This window comes from Mesoplodon bidens, assembly GCF_964165515.1.
Source record: "Mesoplodon bidens genome assembly, chromosome: 6".
NCBI lineage: Eukaryota > Metazoa > Chordata > Mammalia > Artiodactyla > Ziphiidae > Mesoplodon > Mesoplodon bidens.
In genome coordinates this window covers 53,500,640-53,517,868 of record NC_138162.1, presented here as the reverse complement: position 1 = coordinate 53,517,868, position 17,229 = coordinate 53,500,640, and the positions used below count along the sequence as shown (strand labels likewise).

At 34.4% G+C, this 17,229-nt stretch overlaps 1 protein-coding gene across 1 annotated transcript in view; it reads right to left on the bottom strand.

The window, feature by feature from the left end:
- Window positions 1-5,086: 5,086 nt before the first annotated feature.
- The window catches only part of PLAA (phospholipase A2 activating protein), a 36,638-nt gene continuing 24,495 nt past the window's right edge, over window positions 5,087-17,229 (bottom strand). The window contains exons 8-14 of the mRNA XM_081236633.1: window positions 16,858-17,015; window positions 15,959-16,178; window positions 14,030-14,101; window positions 11,084-11,152; window positions 8,486-8,587; window positions 6,786-6,950; window positions 5,087-5,731 (exon numbers count right to left, since the gene is read on the bottom strand). Coding sequence (XP_081092759.1) covers window positions 5,166-5,731; window positions 6,786-6,950; window positions 8,486-8,587; window positions 11,084-11,152; window positions 14,030-14,101; window positions 15,959-16,178; window positions 16,858-17,015 — 1,352 coding nt within the window. The 3' untranslated portion in view covers window positions 5,087-5,165. The remainder of the gene's footprint in view (window positions 5,732-6,785; window positions 6,951-8,485; window positions 8,588-11,083; window positions 11,153-14,029; window positions 14,102-15,958; window positions 16,179-16,857; window positions 17,016-17,229) is intronic.

Genomic DNA, 17,229 nt, shown 5'->3' with positions numbered 1-17,229 from the left:
TATAAGAAATAGCATAATGTACTTGCTTAATGCATGCTATTTAGTTTACTTAAATTCATCTGTTCTTTGCAGTGCTGCTCAACTGGTTGGTTTTAAATACAGTTGCAAACCATTGAGTAAACATTGCTATATCATATGCCTTAAATGTAGAGTGATGTTATCTCTATCACATCCTATCTAATGAAAATATCATTGCCACTTGGACATTATACTTTTCTGATTTATTATAAAGTGTCCAGGAAACCCAGGGTTAAGTTTTAAGTCCCAGAAATTCATCTTAGGCCTAGGATCAATATCAGCCTACCTACTTTACAGAAGTATGTTGGTCAACTTTCTCCTCTAAAACTTCCATTACCCACCTTATTCTGAAGGCTGTTTTCCTCCATGACAGGCATGAGTGGTTTACTTTTGCCCTCAAAGTCAAGATCCTGCCTTTCTTAGTATCCCTGGGAAACAAGCATCCTAATTTCAAATATTAAACAAATAAAACCTGGTAACCACTTTGGGAAGCAGACAGGTGGAAAAATATTTAACAAGAAAACTTCAAAAAAAAGTTCCCCCATCTTTGTTGAGATGGTAACTAGAATGCCAATTATACCATTTTTATTCTCCTAACCTCCTTTAGTTAAGGGAAGGAAAACATCATTAAGGAAGCTCAGATATGATGCAATCAAGTAAAAAAAAATCACACAAAAAACAAGTACTAATCACCTGTGAATATTCTGGCCACAATAGTCTAATTTCAATCTAACCAAGCCTTTGGATTTAGCTTTCAGTTTATAGGAAATAGGTGTGGCAGGCAAATTCTAAGAGGGCCACCAAAGATCCCCCTCCCTGGTATTCATAACCTTGTGTAATCCACTTTTCTTAATTTACTTCCAAGCAATAGAGTATCTTGATGTTGAGGGGATGTCATGTTTGTGATTAAATTATAAAGATTCTTGTTGGTCCAGCTAGCAGACTCTCTCTTCCTGGCTTTGATGAAGCAACTGGCCATGTCAGAGGGGCCCACCAGGCAAAACTGATGGCAGCCTCTGGCCAACAGCCAGCTAGGAACTGAGGTCCTTAACTCAGCAATCAAAAATAACTGAACACTAACTACATAAGTAAGCTTAAAAAATGCATCCTTCCCCAGTCCAGCCTTCAGATGAGACCCCAGCCTTGGTGGGCACCTTGATTGCAGCTTCATGTGAAACCAAGAAGCAGAGGAACCAGCTAAGTTGTGGCAGGATTCCTCACTCACAGAAAATTTGAGATAATAAATGTGTGTTATCTTAAGTCACTAAGTATTGAGGTAATTTATTAAGCAACAGTAGATAATACAGTAGGGTTATAAGAATATTTTTTACAAATACAAACCGGGAGTAGTTAACATTCTGGATTGGCCAACACACTTCAAAGTCAATGATAAAAAAAAAAAAAAAGGAGATGGAAGAACTGTTTTAGATTAAGAGACCAAACAGCCATATAACCAAATAACTAAATTCAATACATAAACCTTGATTTTTTAGATTAGATCCTTTAGAACAAAAGTTATAAAAAACATTCTTAGGACAATGAGGAAATCTGAATATACACTGGATATTAGATGTTATGAAATTACTAATTCTTTTAGTACGTGGTTATTAATAAGAATATTCTTTAAAATGTTTTTTTCTTAAAAGATGCATAATGAAGTATTTAGTTGATAAGTGTGTTATTTGTAACTTATTTTTAAATAATTTCAAATGGAAGTATTAACAACAGAGATAAAGCAAATATGGCAAAATGTTAACAACTGCAGAACGTAGTTGGCAAGTCCATGAGTGTTCATTGTATGTATGAACATTTTCATTAAAAAATTGAAACACATGGAAAAATGTTAAATGAGTCTTCAAAATTGTATTTATAATGACAACTACACTGTGTGCTACAGCTGAATGTGCCTCCTCAAAATATGTTGAAACCTAATCTCCTACGTGATGGTATTTGGAGGTGGAGCCTTCGGGAGGTGATTAGATCATGGGAGTGGAGCCCTCAGGACTGAAGGGTCCCCAGAGAGCTCCCCCCTCCCTTCTGCCATGCAAGGACACAGGAAGACAGCATGTAAGAGCCAGAAAGCGGGCCCTTACCAAACACCAAATATGCCAGCACCTTTATCTGGACCTTCCAGTCTCCGGGAACTGTGAGAAGTAAACGTTTGTTGTGTAAGCCACCAAATCTATGGTATTTTTGTTGTAGCAGCCGAAACAGACTGAGATACTGTGTATAATTTTCTACAGAAAAATGCACTAGAAATTAATTATAATTTATTTTTTTAATGATTGAATAACATTTCCTATTCTCAGGTGGGTAATTTATATCTCAAGACCTCTAGGAAGGATGATACGTCACTAATGATCCTCTATACATTTTATTATTTTTTCACAAAATAACCATAATATACAGTGATAACTGCTAAGGAAGCCATAACCCAGTCTTATCCCCAGAATTATCTTTGTGAAGAAGGTTTTTAGCTATGCTTCTTCCATTATTTTGATTATGAGGTAGATAAAAAAAATTGTCACATTGTTATTTAGTTATAAATTCAGCTAGTCATGAAAAAAAATCATAACATGCTCATTTTATTTATTTATTTTTTTGTCCACACCGTGTGGCATGGGGGATCTTAGTTCTCTAACCAGGGATTGAACCCTGCCCCCCTTCAGTGGAAGCACGGAGTCCTAACCACTGGACAGCCAGGGAATTCCCTAAAATGCTCATTTTTAAAAATGTAATGCCAAAGGGGGACTATAATAGTTAATGAGTTGGAGACAATGATAACTTAGCTCTTTTGCAGGCAACTGTTTCTAACGCAATATGAAGGACATTAACTCCAAGACTTTTACCACTGGAGGTGATTTGGCAACATTTATCAAAGTTTAAAAATGTGCATTAACTTGACCCACCAATTCCAAGTACAAAATGTATCCTAAGGAATTAGTAAGAAACTTGTGAGATTTGCCATAGCATTGCTTGATAGCTGAAAATAGGAAACAATGTCAGATAATAGGAAATGGGCACATCGATATAACATAATATTATATTTATTAAGGTGGAAATATGTGTACTATATGTCAAGTTTAAAAATCAGGTTATTGAACAATGTGTATAATACAATCCTTTTTTAAAAAAATAAAACATGTTTACATACCAATTGATATGGCACAAGATGTCAAGAATGATTCTCTCTGGGTAGTGGAATTATAGGCAATTTTTATTTAATGTGTGTGTGTTTTATGCAATGAATGTGTATTTTTCTATTCAGAAAAAAAAATAAGGGAATCATGGAAAAAAGTAACTTAAAAAAATCTTTAAAACAATTAGATCACCACTTATCTTTCAAGTGGGATTTTTTTTCCTTTTTGCTAAACTGTATTTTGTAATTTTTCTTCAATAAACATGACAATAACAGTATAATAAAAGTGGTTATAAAAACACTTGTACACTAATGGGAAGCAAACAGTGTTTACCATTTGCCACCCCTTACATTTTGAAGAGTAAACTATTCTTAACGAAGACTTTACATCCTACCATTATACAAAGGTACCTAGTATTTCAAAATATTGCAGATAAATTGTACTTACAATTGCATGCTAAACATGACATGTTAAAAAGAAAGCACTGTATTGTAAGCACTGAACCAGGCTGACCCAGTTATACTCTTAATGCAGTCATTTAACTTTGACTTAACCCCCTAAATCCCAATTCAACAAAAAGCAGAGCACAGGTAACTAATGGAACCAGCAAACAATATTTAACGTCTGGGTACACACCAGAAAATTGCAATTTAATACTTAGCAAAATATATATCCCCTCAATTTACATTTTACCCATTCTCTTTTGATATTCCAAAAGTTTTTCCTTGGATTAATCTAGACAATCAAACCATTCCTCTCTTATTGGGGAAGAACTGGTCTTCTTAGACTGCAATTTGGCATTAAGCCAGGAAATTCACGGTTCTATATATCATAAATGTTGGGAATGATGCTATTTTAGATTAAGAATAGTTACACTTCTCTTAAGAAATTAAGGTTCTCTTAGACACAGTAAATTATATAATTAATGGGTTGGTTCCTTCTTGGTGTTAGTTGCTAGGATGTTCATAGACAAATTTGTGACCCCTCCCTCTCTAGGAAGTATGGCATGGTTTGTACTTTTCCTTTTTTCCATCATGATTCATCCCACTATCTTTACTTCTGAAAATAGAGATAACATCACACTACATTTAACAGGATTTGGGAATTAAATATCCAAGTGTTTAGCACTATACCGGGACCATGTTAGAGGCTCAAAAATACTAATTTCCCATGACAGTCTCTGGACTTGCAAATAACAGTTTGATGTATTCTTGCTCACTCAATTGCCTGATAATATTCAACACATTCCAAATTCCCTTTGATATAATGGAAATGACCAAAAATAGACAATCAGATATCGAAATTGGAATGAATAATGAAGTTACCTCAAATAGTGAAGGGGAAAAGAAACTGGATCATAAGCCTGTAGTCAATTTGGGGCTTCATCTGTCTGAACTGATACACATAACACAGCTTAGTAATTTGCTTTTACTTGAACTAAAAATGAGCCATCAAGCAAACTTTCTATTTACAAAGAACTTAAATGAAGAAATTATTTTATATCTTTTCAATATATGGAATAATTTATAACAAACTTAATTTTAAAAATTCTAAAGTAGTTGTCCTAAAACAAGACTTTGAAATCAATCAGTGCTGTTGAAAGCATCCAGCAATGAAAATGAGTAGAGCAGAAATTAAATAAAAGACAACCACCAACAATTAACAGTCTGGGGGTATAAGTAGTAAAGCAGATTACATAAATAAAAGCCCTTGTCTTCTCCTAGTTTGCTAAGGTAAGGGAATTACACCACCGTAGTTGCGTTGCTGTTGGTCACAGCTCATTCTTAATTTATCTCTGAACCTATCCCCATTACCCAGGAAAATTTCACAGTTCATCAGTGCAAAAATTTTATTTCTCTTTTGTTTCACCTCCCCCGCCCCCACTTTACAAGATCTGAAATTTTACTTAATCCACAGCATTCTTTTCATCATCTGTAATCAGTCATGTGAAATATGAGAAAAAAAAAAAAACTTATCAATTTAAAATCTCAGTCCCCTAGCCCACTGTTACAGTAAATTTAGGATAAGTCTACAGCATTCACTTACTTTAGCTGGTTCTGATACCGAGGCGTACTTTTTTATTTGAGAATCAACGCCTAAAGATTTGGCTAATTGTACAGCATTTGAATCATCACTGATAAGTGTCCCAAGAGCCACAAGAAGTCTAAAAGTGGCTTCCAGGTCTTGTACAACTTCCAAGACTGTGCTAATTACTGACAAGCACTGAGCTTTCCCTTCAATGTTATGGTCTTTATGAAAACAAACAGAATAGTTCAGGGTTAATGTAGCCAGAGCAATGTGAATGTTCTTATTGCTCCCTGATTTCAGTTCTATTGCATGGGACAGTAGTGATTCCCTCTGGGACATCATGAGCTTTTGTCCTGCCTGGCCAACAAAACAATTGCAAAAAGTCCTGAGAGCAAGCAGCTGGTTTGCTGGCTTTCCTTTAGGGTTCAGAAGACTGATAAGATGGCTGCTGAACCGAGCTCCTTCTTTTTCATTGCAGAAGTTCTCATTCACACTGGGATGTTTAATTGACAACCGAAGAATGTCAAGTGCAGGAAAGACAATATCTATTGAAAAGAAAAATTCATTAATGTTAAAAAGACATTTTAAACATTAAAAATCATATGCCTGCTTTACAAAATGTGTATACTTCTGAAACTTGTGTTAACTGATTTTTCATATTTATAGAGACTGTATTTATTGCTACAAGATCACATTACTTTAAAAATATGGTAACTCTCCTGGGTTATTAAAATAGCTTGACATACAGTTAGTATTCAATAAATCTTTGTGCAAAGAATAGGATTGGGACCTGCTTTTAAAAAATCCTAAAACAAGACCAAAGAATTGAGGGAAAGTTCTTTATAGGAGAATTCCAGTTCACAAATGCCAACAGGATGCTTATTATACACATTGGTGGAAGGATTTATATTTAAGGGACTGGGTAGACACCATGTAAGTGCATGCGCTAAACACTCTTAACATCATTAAAAGTCAGGAAAGCAGAAATTATGGGCCCTGTGATATAAAGGTAGTATGCAACCTCATGTATAAAGGATATTCACCTGAAAAAAACTACTGAACAAGAATCTAATTATGTCTAGCAGGAAAAACAGAGATAGAGGAACACATTAGGTGATCAGCCAAATTCAAAATACGGGACATTTTGCAGGAAAAATGATTTTCTTCTCCAATAAATCAATTACACAAAAAAATAATGGGGAAGAGGACACTTTTGGAATAAAAAAGAATTAACTAAATAAAAGAAAACATACTTATAGCAAACGTCTGTAGCCTATGTTTAACAGGTTAGATAAGAGTTTCGTGGATGGCTTGCAGGGAATCCACAAATGCTCTGAAAGAGTATACAAAATGGTCCATGTATGGGATCATTACATTACCTTCAGATTCTCTTAAGGTATGTGACCAAAGCAAGGCTTTGTGCTTGCTTTGTTACAGTGGTAAAGTTACAGTGGTATAGTGAATCCTTTTAGTGAAGTTTTTCCCAATGTGAATTTCAACTAACATGTCAACTTTAATCTAGAAACACCAGTAGTATGGATAGAAATTAAAAGATATACTTTCTGCTTTCTAGTTACATTTTAAAGAGTGTTTCTGTACCTTCAGGCCAGTTAACAGCTTTCCATAAAATCTGAAGTTGCTGGGCTGTGGGTTTTTCTGAAGAATTATTACATATTAGAGACAGTATCTTTTCAAGAAGTACCAAGTCATCCTCAGTTAACTTCTTCTCTTCCGATGCAGTTCCATTAAGTTCCTTCAGTTTACCTAGAACCCAAACCCAAACCTTCAATATTCTCTAACTGTAATTAGGCAGATGTACCACACAAATGCCAACATTTTCAATAAGAGTACTCTACCACACACCATTGGGAGGTAAGACTTTTCACAGCAATTATCAAAGACCATAAAACAAGAATAAGGCCTGGGAGTAATTTTAAGCTGAGTACAGTATAGAAAAAGAAAGATTACTGTAATGATTTTTATGTTACCTGTTGTCTTCTAAGATCTTCTCAAGCTTTTTGCTTTGAATAAGTTTTTAAGTATACCATATTTGTTATCATTTTGAATGCTTTTCAAAGTAATATTATGTCATATATAAGTCAATCCCCTACTTTCTCAGAGAGAAAATTTATAACAACTTTTAGCCAACTTATGGCAACTTCTATGACTGTCAATGAAATAAGTCAAAAAGCTAAATGTGTATTTATATTTAATTTATTGACTTAGTTTCATCTGTACATTTGACATCACATTTTTAAAAAAACATATTTAATTTGCTTCCCACAATACTGACACTTCATGAAACTATTTCTTTCAAACTCTTCACATGCATCTTCAATATCAGCATCTTTGTCATCATTAATGTTACTTTGAGTCATCTAACACTATTTCCTCAAAAATTTTCATCTCAAAGAATAAAAAAGCCCAAATTTCCATCACAAAAGGTTTAAGAAGACACAATGTCCAAATTTACAAATTTTTATCTATCATAACTGGAAACTTGGATCTATTTCATTATTCTTTGGCATTTTGCTTAACACTAACAGAATATTAAAACAGTTTATTAAGGGAATGCAAAAAAGCAAGAAATCTTTTATATTTGTACAGGAGTTTAAAAATGTCAAGTTGTCCAGAAGTGTGTATACACTTCTTTATTGTTCAAAAATAAAACAATTAAGAAAAGACCTATGAATGATTTTTATAAAGATAGTATGAAGGATGATGAGAAACAAAACAAACCTCCCCAAAACAATAACACCCTGTCATATGTTCAGGTATGTATGTTATCTTATCTCAATAGACTCTCACCATAATCTTTGAGGAAAACAGAGCTAGTAATACTCTCAGTCAAAAATAAACAAACAAAAACCAAAACCTAGTCATTTTGTTTTGAGGAAAACATTAACAGAAAAAGCAATGAAAGCCAACTGAGCAGTTTCATTTTTACAGACAAGATCTTTGTTTTTTAAATGCTTTACTCATTTGTTTTCATTATTTTTTTTCTGAAATCAGTGAAGAGCTTAGGGAATGTGACTGATAGTTTTCCCCTTTAATTTTTTTTTTCTCATTAAAGTCATTAAAAAGCATTTACTTATATTTGTGTAAGGTTTCTTATAAAGTATTAGTGTTCATTATCACATCGTGTATTTTTAGTTGACTCAGTTGTGTAATACCAAAATACAAGTCTGTATCATGTAAGCACCTGGTTCCCAGCACATGCTTAGGACAGAAACAGCCTTGAGAGCAACTCAAGGAGTCTGTGGATATGTGAGAAAACTATTTAATTAAAATACACTTACCTAATATTTGTGTAGGGTTTGCTTGGTCAAAAGTGACAGCCTCTTTTTTAGGAAAATAAATATTCACTGTCTTAGATGCAGCTGATTGGTAGGCACTGTTCCCTATTTACAGAATAGAAGAAGGTGAAAATCATTCAGAGTGGTCAAAAGCAAGATTTTTCTAACTGACTTTTGTTTTCAAAATTACTGAGATACGTAACTATTCAGTGCATGCAATAAAATAACAACCAACTTCAGAAAAAAAAAATCAATAAGATTTTATATACTGTATATATTCGTTAATATAATAAATTTTAGTTTTTGGAATGGGAGCTTCGTTGTAAAACAAAGCCTTTCCATTTCATATTTTCTACTTCTCTCATATTTTTAAGATTCAATCTAAATTGAAAGTTTTTAAAATATCAAAGAACACAAACAATTATGAAACTTTCCATTTCCTTCTTCTCCAGGCATACTGATCTCTCTTTTCTCATTCCAAATCATGTAGTAGGCATTGTCATTTTCTCCAATCATTTTCTACAGCATTTTTATAAATCCCTCCCAAATTGTAAGCTCCTGAAGGGCATATGTATTTACTTCTTAAGTCCCCATTATAGTAACACTAACTCAGTATCTGATGATGAACAAAAAACTGCCACAAGGTGAAAATTCAACAATACTCAGTGAATAAAGCTACTTCAACTAAAGCATAATTTAAATCTCATTTATGTCTTACATTCATTTCAAATCTTAATTTATACAACGTTTTTGTTCTGACGTAAAATGAAGGTATTTTGCAAAAATATGAATAAAACATTTTAATCTTCGGAGTATATTAGGAATAGAAAGGGGGAAGGTAGATAAATGAAGAATGAGGTAAGTGCACAAAATTAATTCTAATTGCTTAGAGAGCATAAAATATTTATTGACATCATCAAAGACACTGCCTCTACTCCTGGTTGTTAGAGTCTAGTTGTGGTAAGGAGACTGCAAATCAAATATCATCCAAACAATTAAGTACAATGAAAAGTTCTCTGAAGGAAAAGTATAGGGTGCATTGAGAGCTTATGATAGACTAGAGGATCTAGCAAGAGGTATATGTGCATATCCAGGAAGGTTCACTGAATTCATTTAATAAATACTATACTGCAAAATTAAATAAAAAAGAAAAAGGAGGGAAAAAAGCCAAACAATAATTAGTGGTCAAAATAGCAAAGTAGAGGGCACAAATATTCCCAAAGAGAACAGCAGTATCAAACTCCTGAGGTAGAAAACTGCATGCCATGCTCAAGACACTGATGCAGGCCAGTATGGAAGAAAAAAGGCAGAGAGGAATGTGATGCAAGGCAAGAGAAAGCTATTACAGGGTTTTTAATCAAGGGAGGGGCATAAACAGAGGACGACTGAGAGACCAACTTGGAGGCCATTATTTCATTGGTCTAGGTGAGAGGTGACAGTTGCAAAGGTCTATTACATACACCAAACTGTTAAAAACTTTAATTTCTTAAAAATGAGAGGAAGCACTGTTAACTTTAAGAGTCTTTTGTAATACAACAGGTATAACATTACTAAGAATTTATTCTGTATAAAACGGTTTACATATATTTCGTAATTTTAAACTTATTTCTAGGAAGTAGATATAACTTTACAAATGAGAAAAAGAGAGGCACAGAAACAGAATGACTTGCTCAAGGTAAAACACATAAAAAGTAGTGGAACTGAGATTTGAATCTAAGCATTCTCACTCCAGAGTCCTTAATCTTAATTACTTACTACATTAAACTTCAATACTGCCAACCAATGTTACTTTCACAATGAAAAAATAGCTTAAACAATCATATACCAACTTAGTTCTCAAGTAGAGTGGTGGGTTTATGAATATTTTATTATGCTCAATGACATATATATCACACATATTCTCTTGTATAAAATAATCAATAGGGAAATATATATGCCAAGAGATCTGTCAAGCTTACAAGAGGTGAACCACAAATTCAGTTCTGCGTTTTACGGCAGCCTATACAGAGTAAACAAGTAAGCCTGCATATATTCAACAATGCTAAACAAGTAAGATGTGTCAGGGTCTAGGCTGGATACTAAGAATAAAAAAAGTTAGTTGCTCAGGACAAAGCCAAATATTCCAGGCCTAAATCGTAAAACCAAATTCTCTCCTGAGTCCTCTCAATGTGTAATGTAGTAAATAATATTCTAAACACATTAAGTATATAAGAATGAAGCAGAAGAGATGGGACTAACTCAGATTTTGTAAGGATAGTGAGGAAACCAGCCTTACCACAGTAGAACAGCAGTTTTCAATCCTGGCTGCACATGAGAAAATTATAAAACTACTCTCGCTAAGACCCCAACCCAGAGCAACGTTAGATCAAGTGAGCATCGCTGGGGATGAGGCTGAAGTAGTTTTTCTAAGCTCCCCAGATGATTCTAATGTGCAGTAATGACACAATTCTGAGAACACCATAAAAGCCAGGTCAAAAGTTTGGTCTTGATTTACTGTATAAAAAGTTTTCCAGCAAGAAGAAGATGCCAATTTCCTTAAACTTTCATTACATAAAAGTACTAATGAATTAAAAAAAAAAAGAGGAAATGAAAAATGTGTACCTGTAAATGGATCAACTCCAGCCATGGTAGTTCCCATACTTGCAGACCCTGGTACATACCGACCACCACCTAAAATGCAATAATACTCCTAGTAAGCACAGGTAACAGCAAATGATAAAGTTCAAACTGCTCCTTCTTTACACAGAATGACTTCTTTTCATTATTAGTCACACTTCAGAATGACATCTTAATAAAACAGCTGTAAATTTAATACAGCAAAATGCTTAGAACAGTATCTGGCATGCAGTTAGATCTCAATAAAATTAGCTGGAAAATTAATTCTCAAGTTATAAAATAAATATTACATGCCTTATATACTATAATTATAGAAGTTTAATGAAGTACAAAAGCATTAATAGATTGGAGAGAAAGAAAGTCAAAAGTTTCCATAATGAAATGTGAACACTATTTTATTGAAATAGAGACGGGATTACTTGGCACATAAGACAAATAGAAAAGAAACTAGGTAAGAGTTAGGGATGCTATGATAATAGCCCAGTCTCAAATTTGAGAATACTTGTAGCTGCTTTATTGAAAATGGAAAGAAAGAAAGAAAGAAACAGGAAAAACAAGTGCAGAGAGAGAATCAGCAGGATTTGGAGATGTTCGGAGTCCTGGATCAGCCTTTGTGGGAAGAAGAAAGATGAGCTATTGTTCTAGCCCCTCTAAGCTTAATATTCAGGAGTTGGTAGAAACCAGTGCAACAGATACAGAAAAAGCAAACAAAACTAAAAAACAAAACTGCAGATGTGCAGGATTCATTAAAATAATGAAGAACACAGAATAAGTGGATTTGCTGAGTTTTTACCATATGCTGGCTAGCATGCTAAGCATATTATATGCATGAATCATTTAAATATTAATTAGAGATGATTATTATATAATATTTTAGAAGAGGAAGGCTGAATAATTTGCCCAAGGCATTATTATGAGGCAGAAGGTAGTCCTACACTGTTCCAAATGTGGTTCTCTAACCACTTGAATGAGAGTCACTGGTTCAATATGCAGACTCCCAGGGCCTGCCCATAATAGCCTAGTAGTTCTCCAAATTAGCTTAACTTTAGAAACCAATAGGGAGCTTTTAAAACTACCTAAACAGCAAACCACATCCAAGACCATATAATCAGAATTCCTGGGGAAGGGATCCGACTCTGAGTATTTTTAACCTCCTTACTAATCTAGTGTATCAGAATCTCTGGGTGGGACCTTGCAATAACTAACTTAAACAATCATCCCATATGATTCTAACTGACATTAAATGTTTGAGAATCATATAAATGAGGAAAAGAAAAAAGAATTAAGATTGACCTTAAGTTAGAAGCAAGATGGGGAATGTTTTGGCCCCAGTGCTGTTGGTAAAACTGGAGGAACAACATCAACAACAGTAATAGCTAACATACATTGAGGGCTTAAATATATACCAGGCATTTTGCTAAACACTTTATATGAACTATACCACTTAATTTTTATAATATCTCAATATGGCAAACGTTTTAACCTATCTTTTATTAACAGTGTGGTTCAGTTAACCTATTAATTCCGTAATTCTCTTGGACTTTTAGCGTGCTATCTTGCACATCTCCATAGTAAGTGCATCTTCTGAGTTACTGACACTGTGCAACAGTGAGACATGCTCCAGTTACGATGGCCCCAGTTGTTCTCTTGATTTTGTTGGTACTGTTTGAAGCTTGGTATATTCTTTCTGTTCCACAAAAAGGCTGCTAATGAGATTCAGGAACTCTGTTGTTCTAAGTTTCAGAGCATCACTGTGCCTGAATATGCTGATAGAGAAAGGTATCATCTTATCTACTCTTCAGATCTTTACTGCCTTTTCAGGGTCACCAAAGACTTCCTTAATAGCCATCATGCTATCACAACATTTAGCTTGATAGTTGGTTTCTGTAGTACACTGATACACTGCACAGGGTACAGCTACTTATTTGCATCTGGGCCACCAATGCATTCTCAGGAGAAGGGAAGCTCACTGAGAGCAGTTCACAACTTCATGATACTGACCCAAGGTTGTGTGTTGGTCCCATCTATGGTTTAGAAAGGACTCTATGGCCACTTTTAGAGCTCACAGTACTAAGTCTGCAAGGCCAATAGATACCATAAATACTATGAATTTCTTCCCAAATTTGGTATATTGTCCAGGAACTCTGGCTGAAGATCCAACAACAGCATCATAAAATACATCAAATGCTATTCTGAAAACAGAGATTTCTTCAGTTGCATTAAAGTCCAATTTTTTTCCAGTAGTGTTGATGCTGAGGCATGCATACCTTTGGTAAATAAAGTCACTTTGAAGAGACACCAACACTTCCAGGGCTTCATGAAGGCCATTAATAACTTAGATTAGGAAGACTAATCCTGGGTAGCTGGGTGGACTGTCTCCTTCCATGCTAAAGGCAAATTATGCCTGGGCAAACTTCTTGACTGCACTGCTCCATCCAATCTCAGGGACTCACATGGCTCCTTCTCTGCTCGTGATCAGTAGCATCTCGCCAGTGATAGCACTCATGCTGTGTCTTGGTTGGTGGATTCCCCTATTATCTAATTTCACAGATAAAAAAAATAGGCTCAGACAGGTTAAGTAACTTGCCAACTTCTCATAGCAAGTAAGTGGTAGAGCCAGATTTTGAATCAAGGTCTGTCTGACTCTAAAATCTATGATCTTAATGACGCTGCTCTCCTTTCAGGAAGGACCACTGGAGAAAATGATGGATTTTAATAATATGTTATTAAAAGTCATGAGGAAAGCTATAAAAGTACTCGAGGAAAAAGAAAAAATTAGAAGTTAAAGAAAAGGAGATCCATCAAAATTGGAAACACAGATAATAAGGGAATTATCAGTTACTGGATAATATCTTCAAAATGTAAAGCTATATAATACAAAATGTTACACATTTAGTGAAGAAAGACATATTGATCAAAACTGCTTCCCACCTGTAAAAGGATCTGCTGCAGGCAGTGTGTTAGAAGATCCTGATGAAGAGCCTGGAACATACCGACCACCACCTGTGCATGCAAACAAAGAAAAATCTGAAGTACGCCAGAATCCTGAATTTCATAAATGGCACGATGCTTACATCAGAAGACTCTAACTGTGGGGAGAAATAAAAGAGCAAGGCTGTCCCATGACAGAACAAGAGGAGTTATAGTCAGAAGTCTTATAGTTGGAAAGGTTAGTAAGAAACTAAAATTTCAGTGATTCTCCAAGTTTTGTTTTTGTTAACTTTAATCCTTTATTATATCTTAGCTTCTGCACTTAAATATTAAAATAACTAGGAATTCAAATATAAAAAGATAAATTGCAGTTGGTCTCTGACCTAAATAATATACACGTACAATCAGTTCCTGTTCCTATACGAATTCACTAGAATTCCTGCTGCTGTTGTTGCTATCAAACCACAGGCACCAAATGTGAATCTTTTAGAAAACCCCTGGGTTCATTAATTCATGTGTCAAACAGTGCATTCAGTGCTGAGATCCAGCAGGGAACAAGATTGCTTGTATCCACTGAAGCTTACAACCTACTGGAGAAAATTACAAAGGGGATGAGTGGTTCAAAGGAAACAGATTTCCCATTTATACATTTACAAATGTGTGGTGTGTGTGAGTACGTTTTGTTAGTATCTCTAGGGAAATAATCAGAGGTGTCTACAAAAAGATATATCTAAGGATGCTGACAGAATTTCAGAGGAGCAAAAAAGCCAAATCGTTGTCAGATTTCCAGACAGAGCCAGCTGCTTTAATATCTGTCCTCCATCCCACAAGATAGCTTATAAAATACAGTACTCTTTTGTACTGTAGACTGATATTCCAACCAACAGAAATATCCAGGTAATAAACTTTTTTTTTTTCTTGTTCTGTCAAGTGCATCTGCTGGGAGGGTCCTATCATTTATAGTTCGTAATGAATCAGTCTGATAATCTGTTTAAGTCAACATGCAGGTCAGATTAACTTTATTATGTGAACAAACAATGGAATTTTGAACTAGAAGGAGAGGAGGTAATTTAGGAGCATGAAGCATCTGTGAGGGAAGAAGAAAAAAAAAAAAGACCTGAGACAAGAAGAGGATATGGGATCCTTGCAATACAAGGAACAGCACTAGCACATGAAAGACAGAGTCAGAAATAACAGGAACCCATTAACAATAAAGTGTCAATTTCAAATTTTTATTTAGAGCTAGCCCTATATCTAAGAAAAGATAGATATAGGGCCAGCTCTATATCTATCCCATACCATGGCCTCAGTTCCCAGGGCCTAGAGCTCAAGCTAATACTTCTAGAATTAAACTCCATTTCCAAGGATCCCAGACTCAGACTAATACTACTGGGATAATACTACTGGCACGAGAACCTAATCCCATTAATAACATTTTAGGCGCTGTATACTATGTTATAAACAACTGACTTAAAATGAACATGTGGAATACAAATAACATGTAAACTAAAACTACCCATAGTTCAGTTCTAGATTTGATGCATAACTAACTGGTTTAGCCTCATATGAAAACAGAATTTCTATTTACTGAATTTCACCAAAATATATATTTTAAAAAGAAGCAATAACATGAAGGAACTTACAGGTTTCTTTTCATTTCAAATGACTGAATTAGTTTCAGTTTAATTTTATTTAGTTTACAGTGTGGCTGTATTTTTGAAGGAGAAGGATTTACAATTGTTTCCATAAATACGAAATTACTATATAATTTAAGCCTCAAAAATATATATCTGCAGCAAAAACCTGCTGTAGATCTTGGTTTTTATTTAAACAGCTAATCATAATAGGTGTTTAAAGACAACAAATAAAGAAAAAAAAATAATCAACATTGGTGGAAGTATATAAGGCTTAATACAAACCCTAACTTACCTGTAAACGGATCTGAAAAACTGGGGTTCCCAAGTCCCAACGTTTGACCTTTTGTGTTATCAATAATAAATTTAGCCACCTGATCCAAAAACATAGGATTCAAATCATTCTTCTGCAAGAAGTTGTATGCAGTTAACCAGGGATCATCAGTGATGTTATATGGCAGTTTATATGATGGTCCACCTTCGTTGACATCAATTGAGAAAACAAAATCAAACTCCTTTAATAGGAATATAAAAAGGAGATAAGTGATTACTATCTGTTCACATAAATTAATGACATACATAACACAGATTTATTGTAATAATTATAGTGCTAAACTTTCTCCAAAGCACAATTTTAAAATCTTCCATTTGGCAAATAATGTTTAATAGCAACCATATGCATGTGGTGCAAGAATAGTAGCTCACTGGCAGGTAGATGTGGGGGATGGATTATTACTACATATTAATTGTAAGACCAAAGGATGGTTTCCAATTAGTTGATCTCAAGGCCAAAAGTATTAGCTGTTACCTTACCCTACTCATGAAAACATGCTGGCATTATAAGCACAGCCCTGCAGGGTCCCTCATGGCCTGTCAAGTTAAATATAGCTAGGCACAAAGCATTAGATGAAAGGTGACACAGAAGCGCCTAATCCAAAATGGTTGGGAACAGCTTATCTATGTAACTACCAAAAGGCAAATAATGGCGGTGTCCATCACAAATGCAGCTCTCTCTACATGCAAAGATATTAAAAAAGAAAAAATCTACTTCAAGACTGAGAATCTCCCCATTGAAATCTATTTTTAAATGTCAAAACACCAAAGAAAATTTTATTAGCATGGGGAAAGGGAAACGAAAACTTTTAATTTGTCTAATGCTTTAAGATAAGAGCAATTAGAAAGAAGTCGACATACTTTCCCTTCATATAAAACTTTTCCAGATGTTTGCTGATTAGCACCAGATGAGCCAACAACATCACCAATTTTTATCCACCTCCCTTCACTAACACTCCACTGATAGGCTTCGACTTTCTCCCCATCTCTGATTAGGCGAGTCTGTCCTTCTCTAGTACCTTAAAATAAAAATTTTAAGAATCAAAGAGAGAATGGCAGAGTAAAATTTACAAACATTAGATAGAAAAGGTTTAACATTAAAGTTTATATATAAAAGAATATGTATTTTGGTTTAATAGAAAATTTTATGAAACAAAATATTTTAAAATGTAATTCTACTGGAAACTGGCCAAAAAGAAAATAATGGTTTAAAAGAAACTCTATTGCTACTTC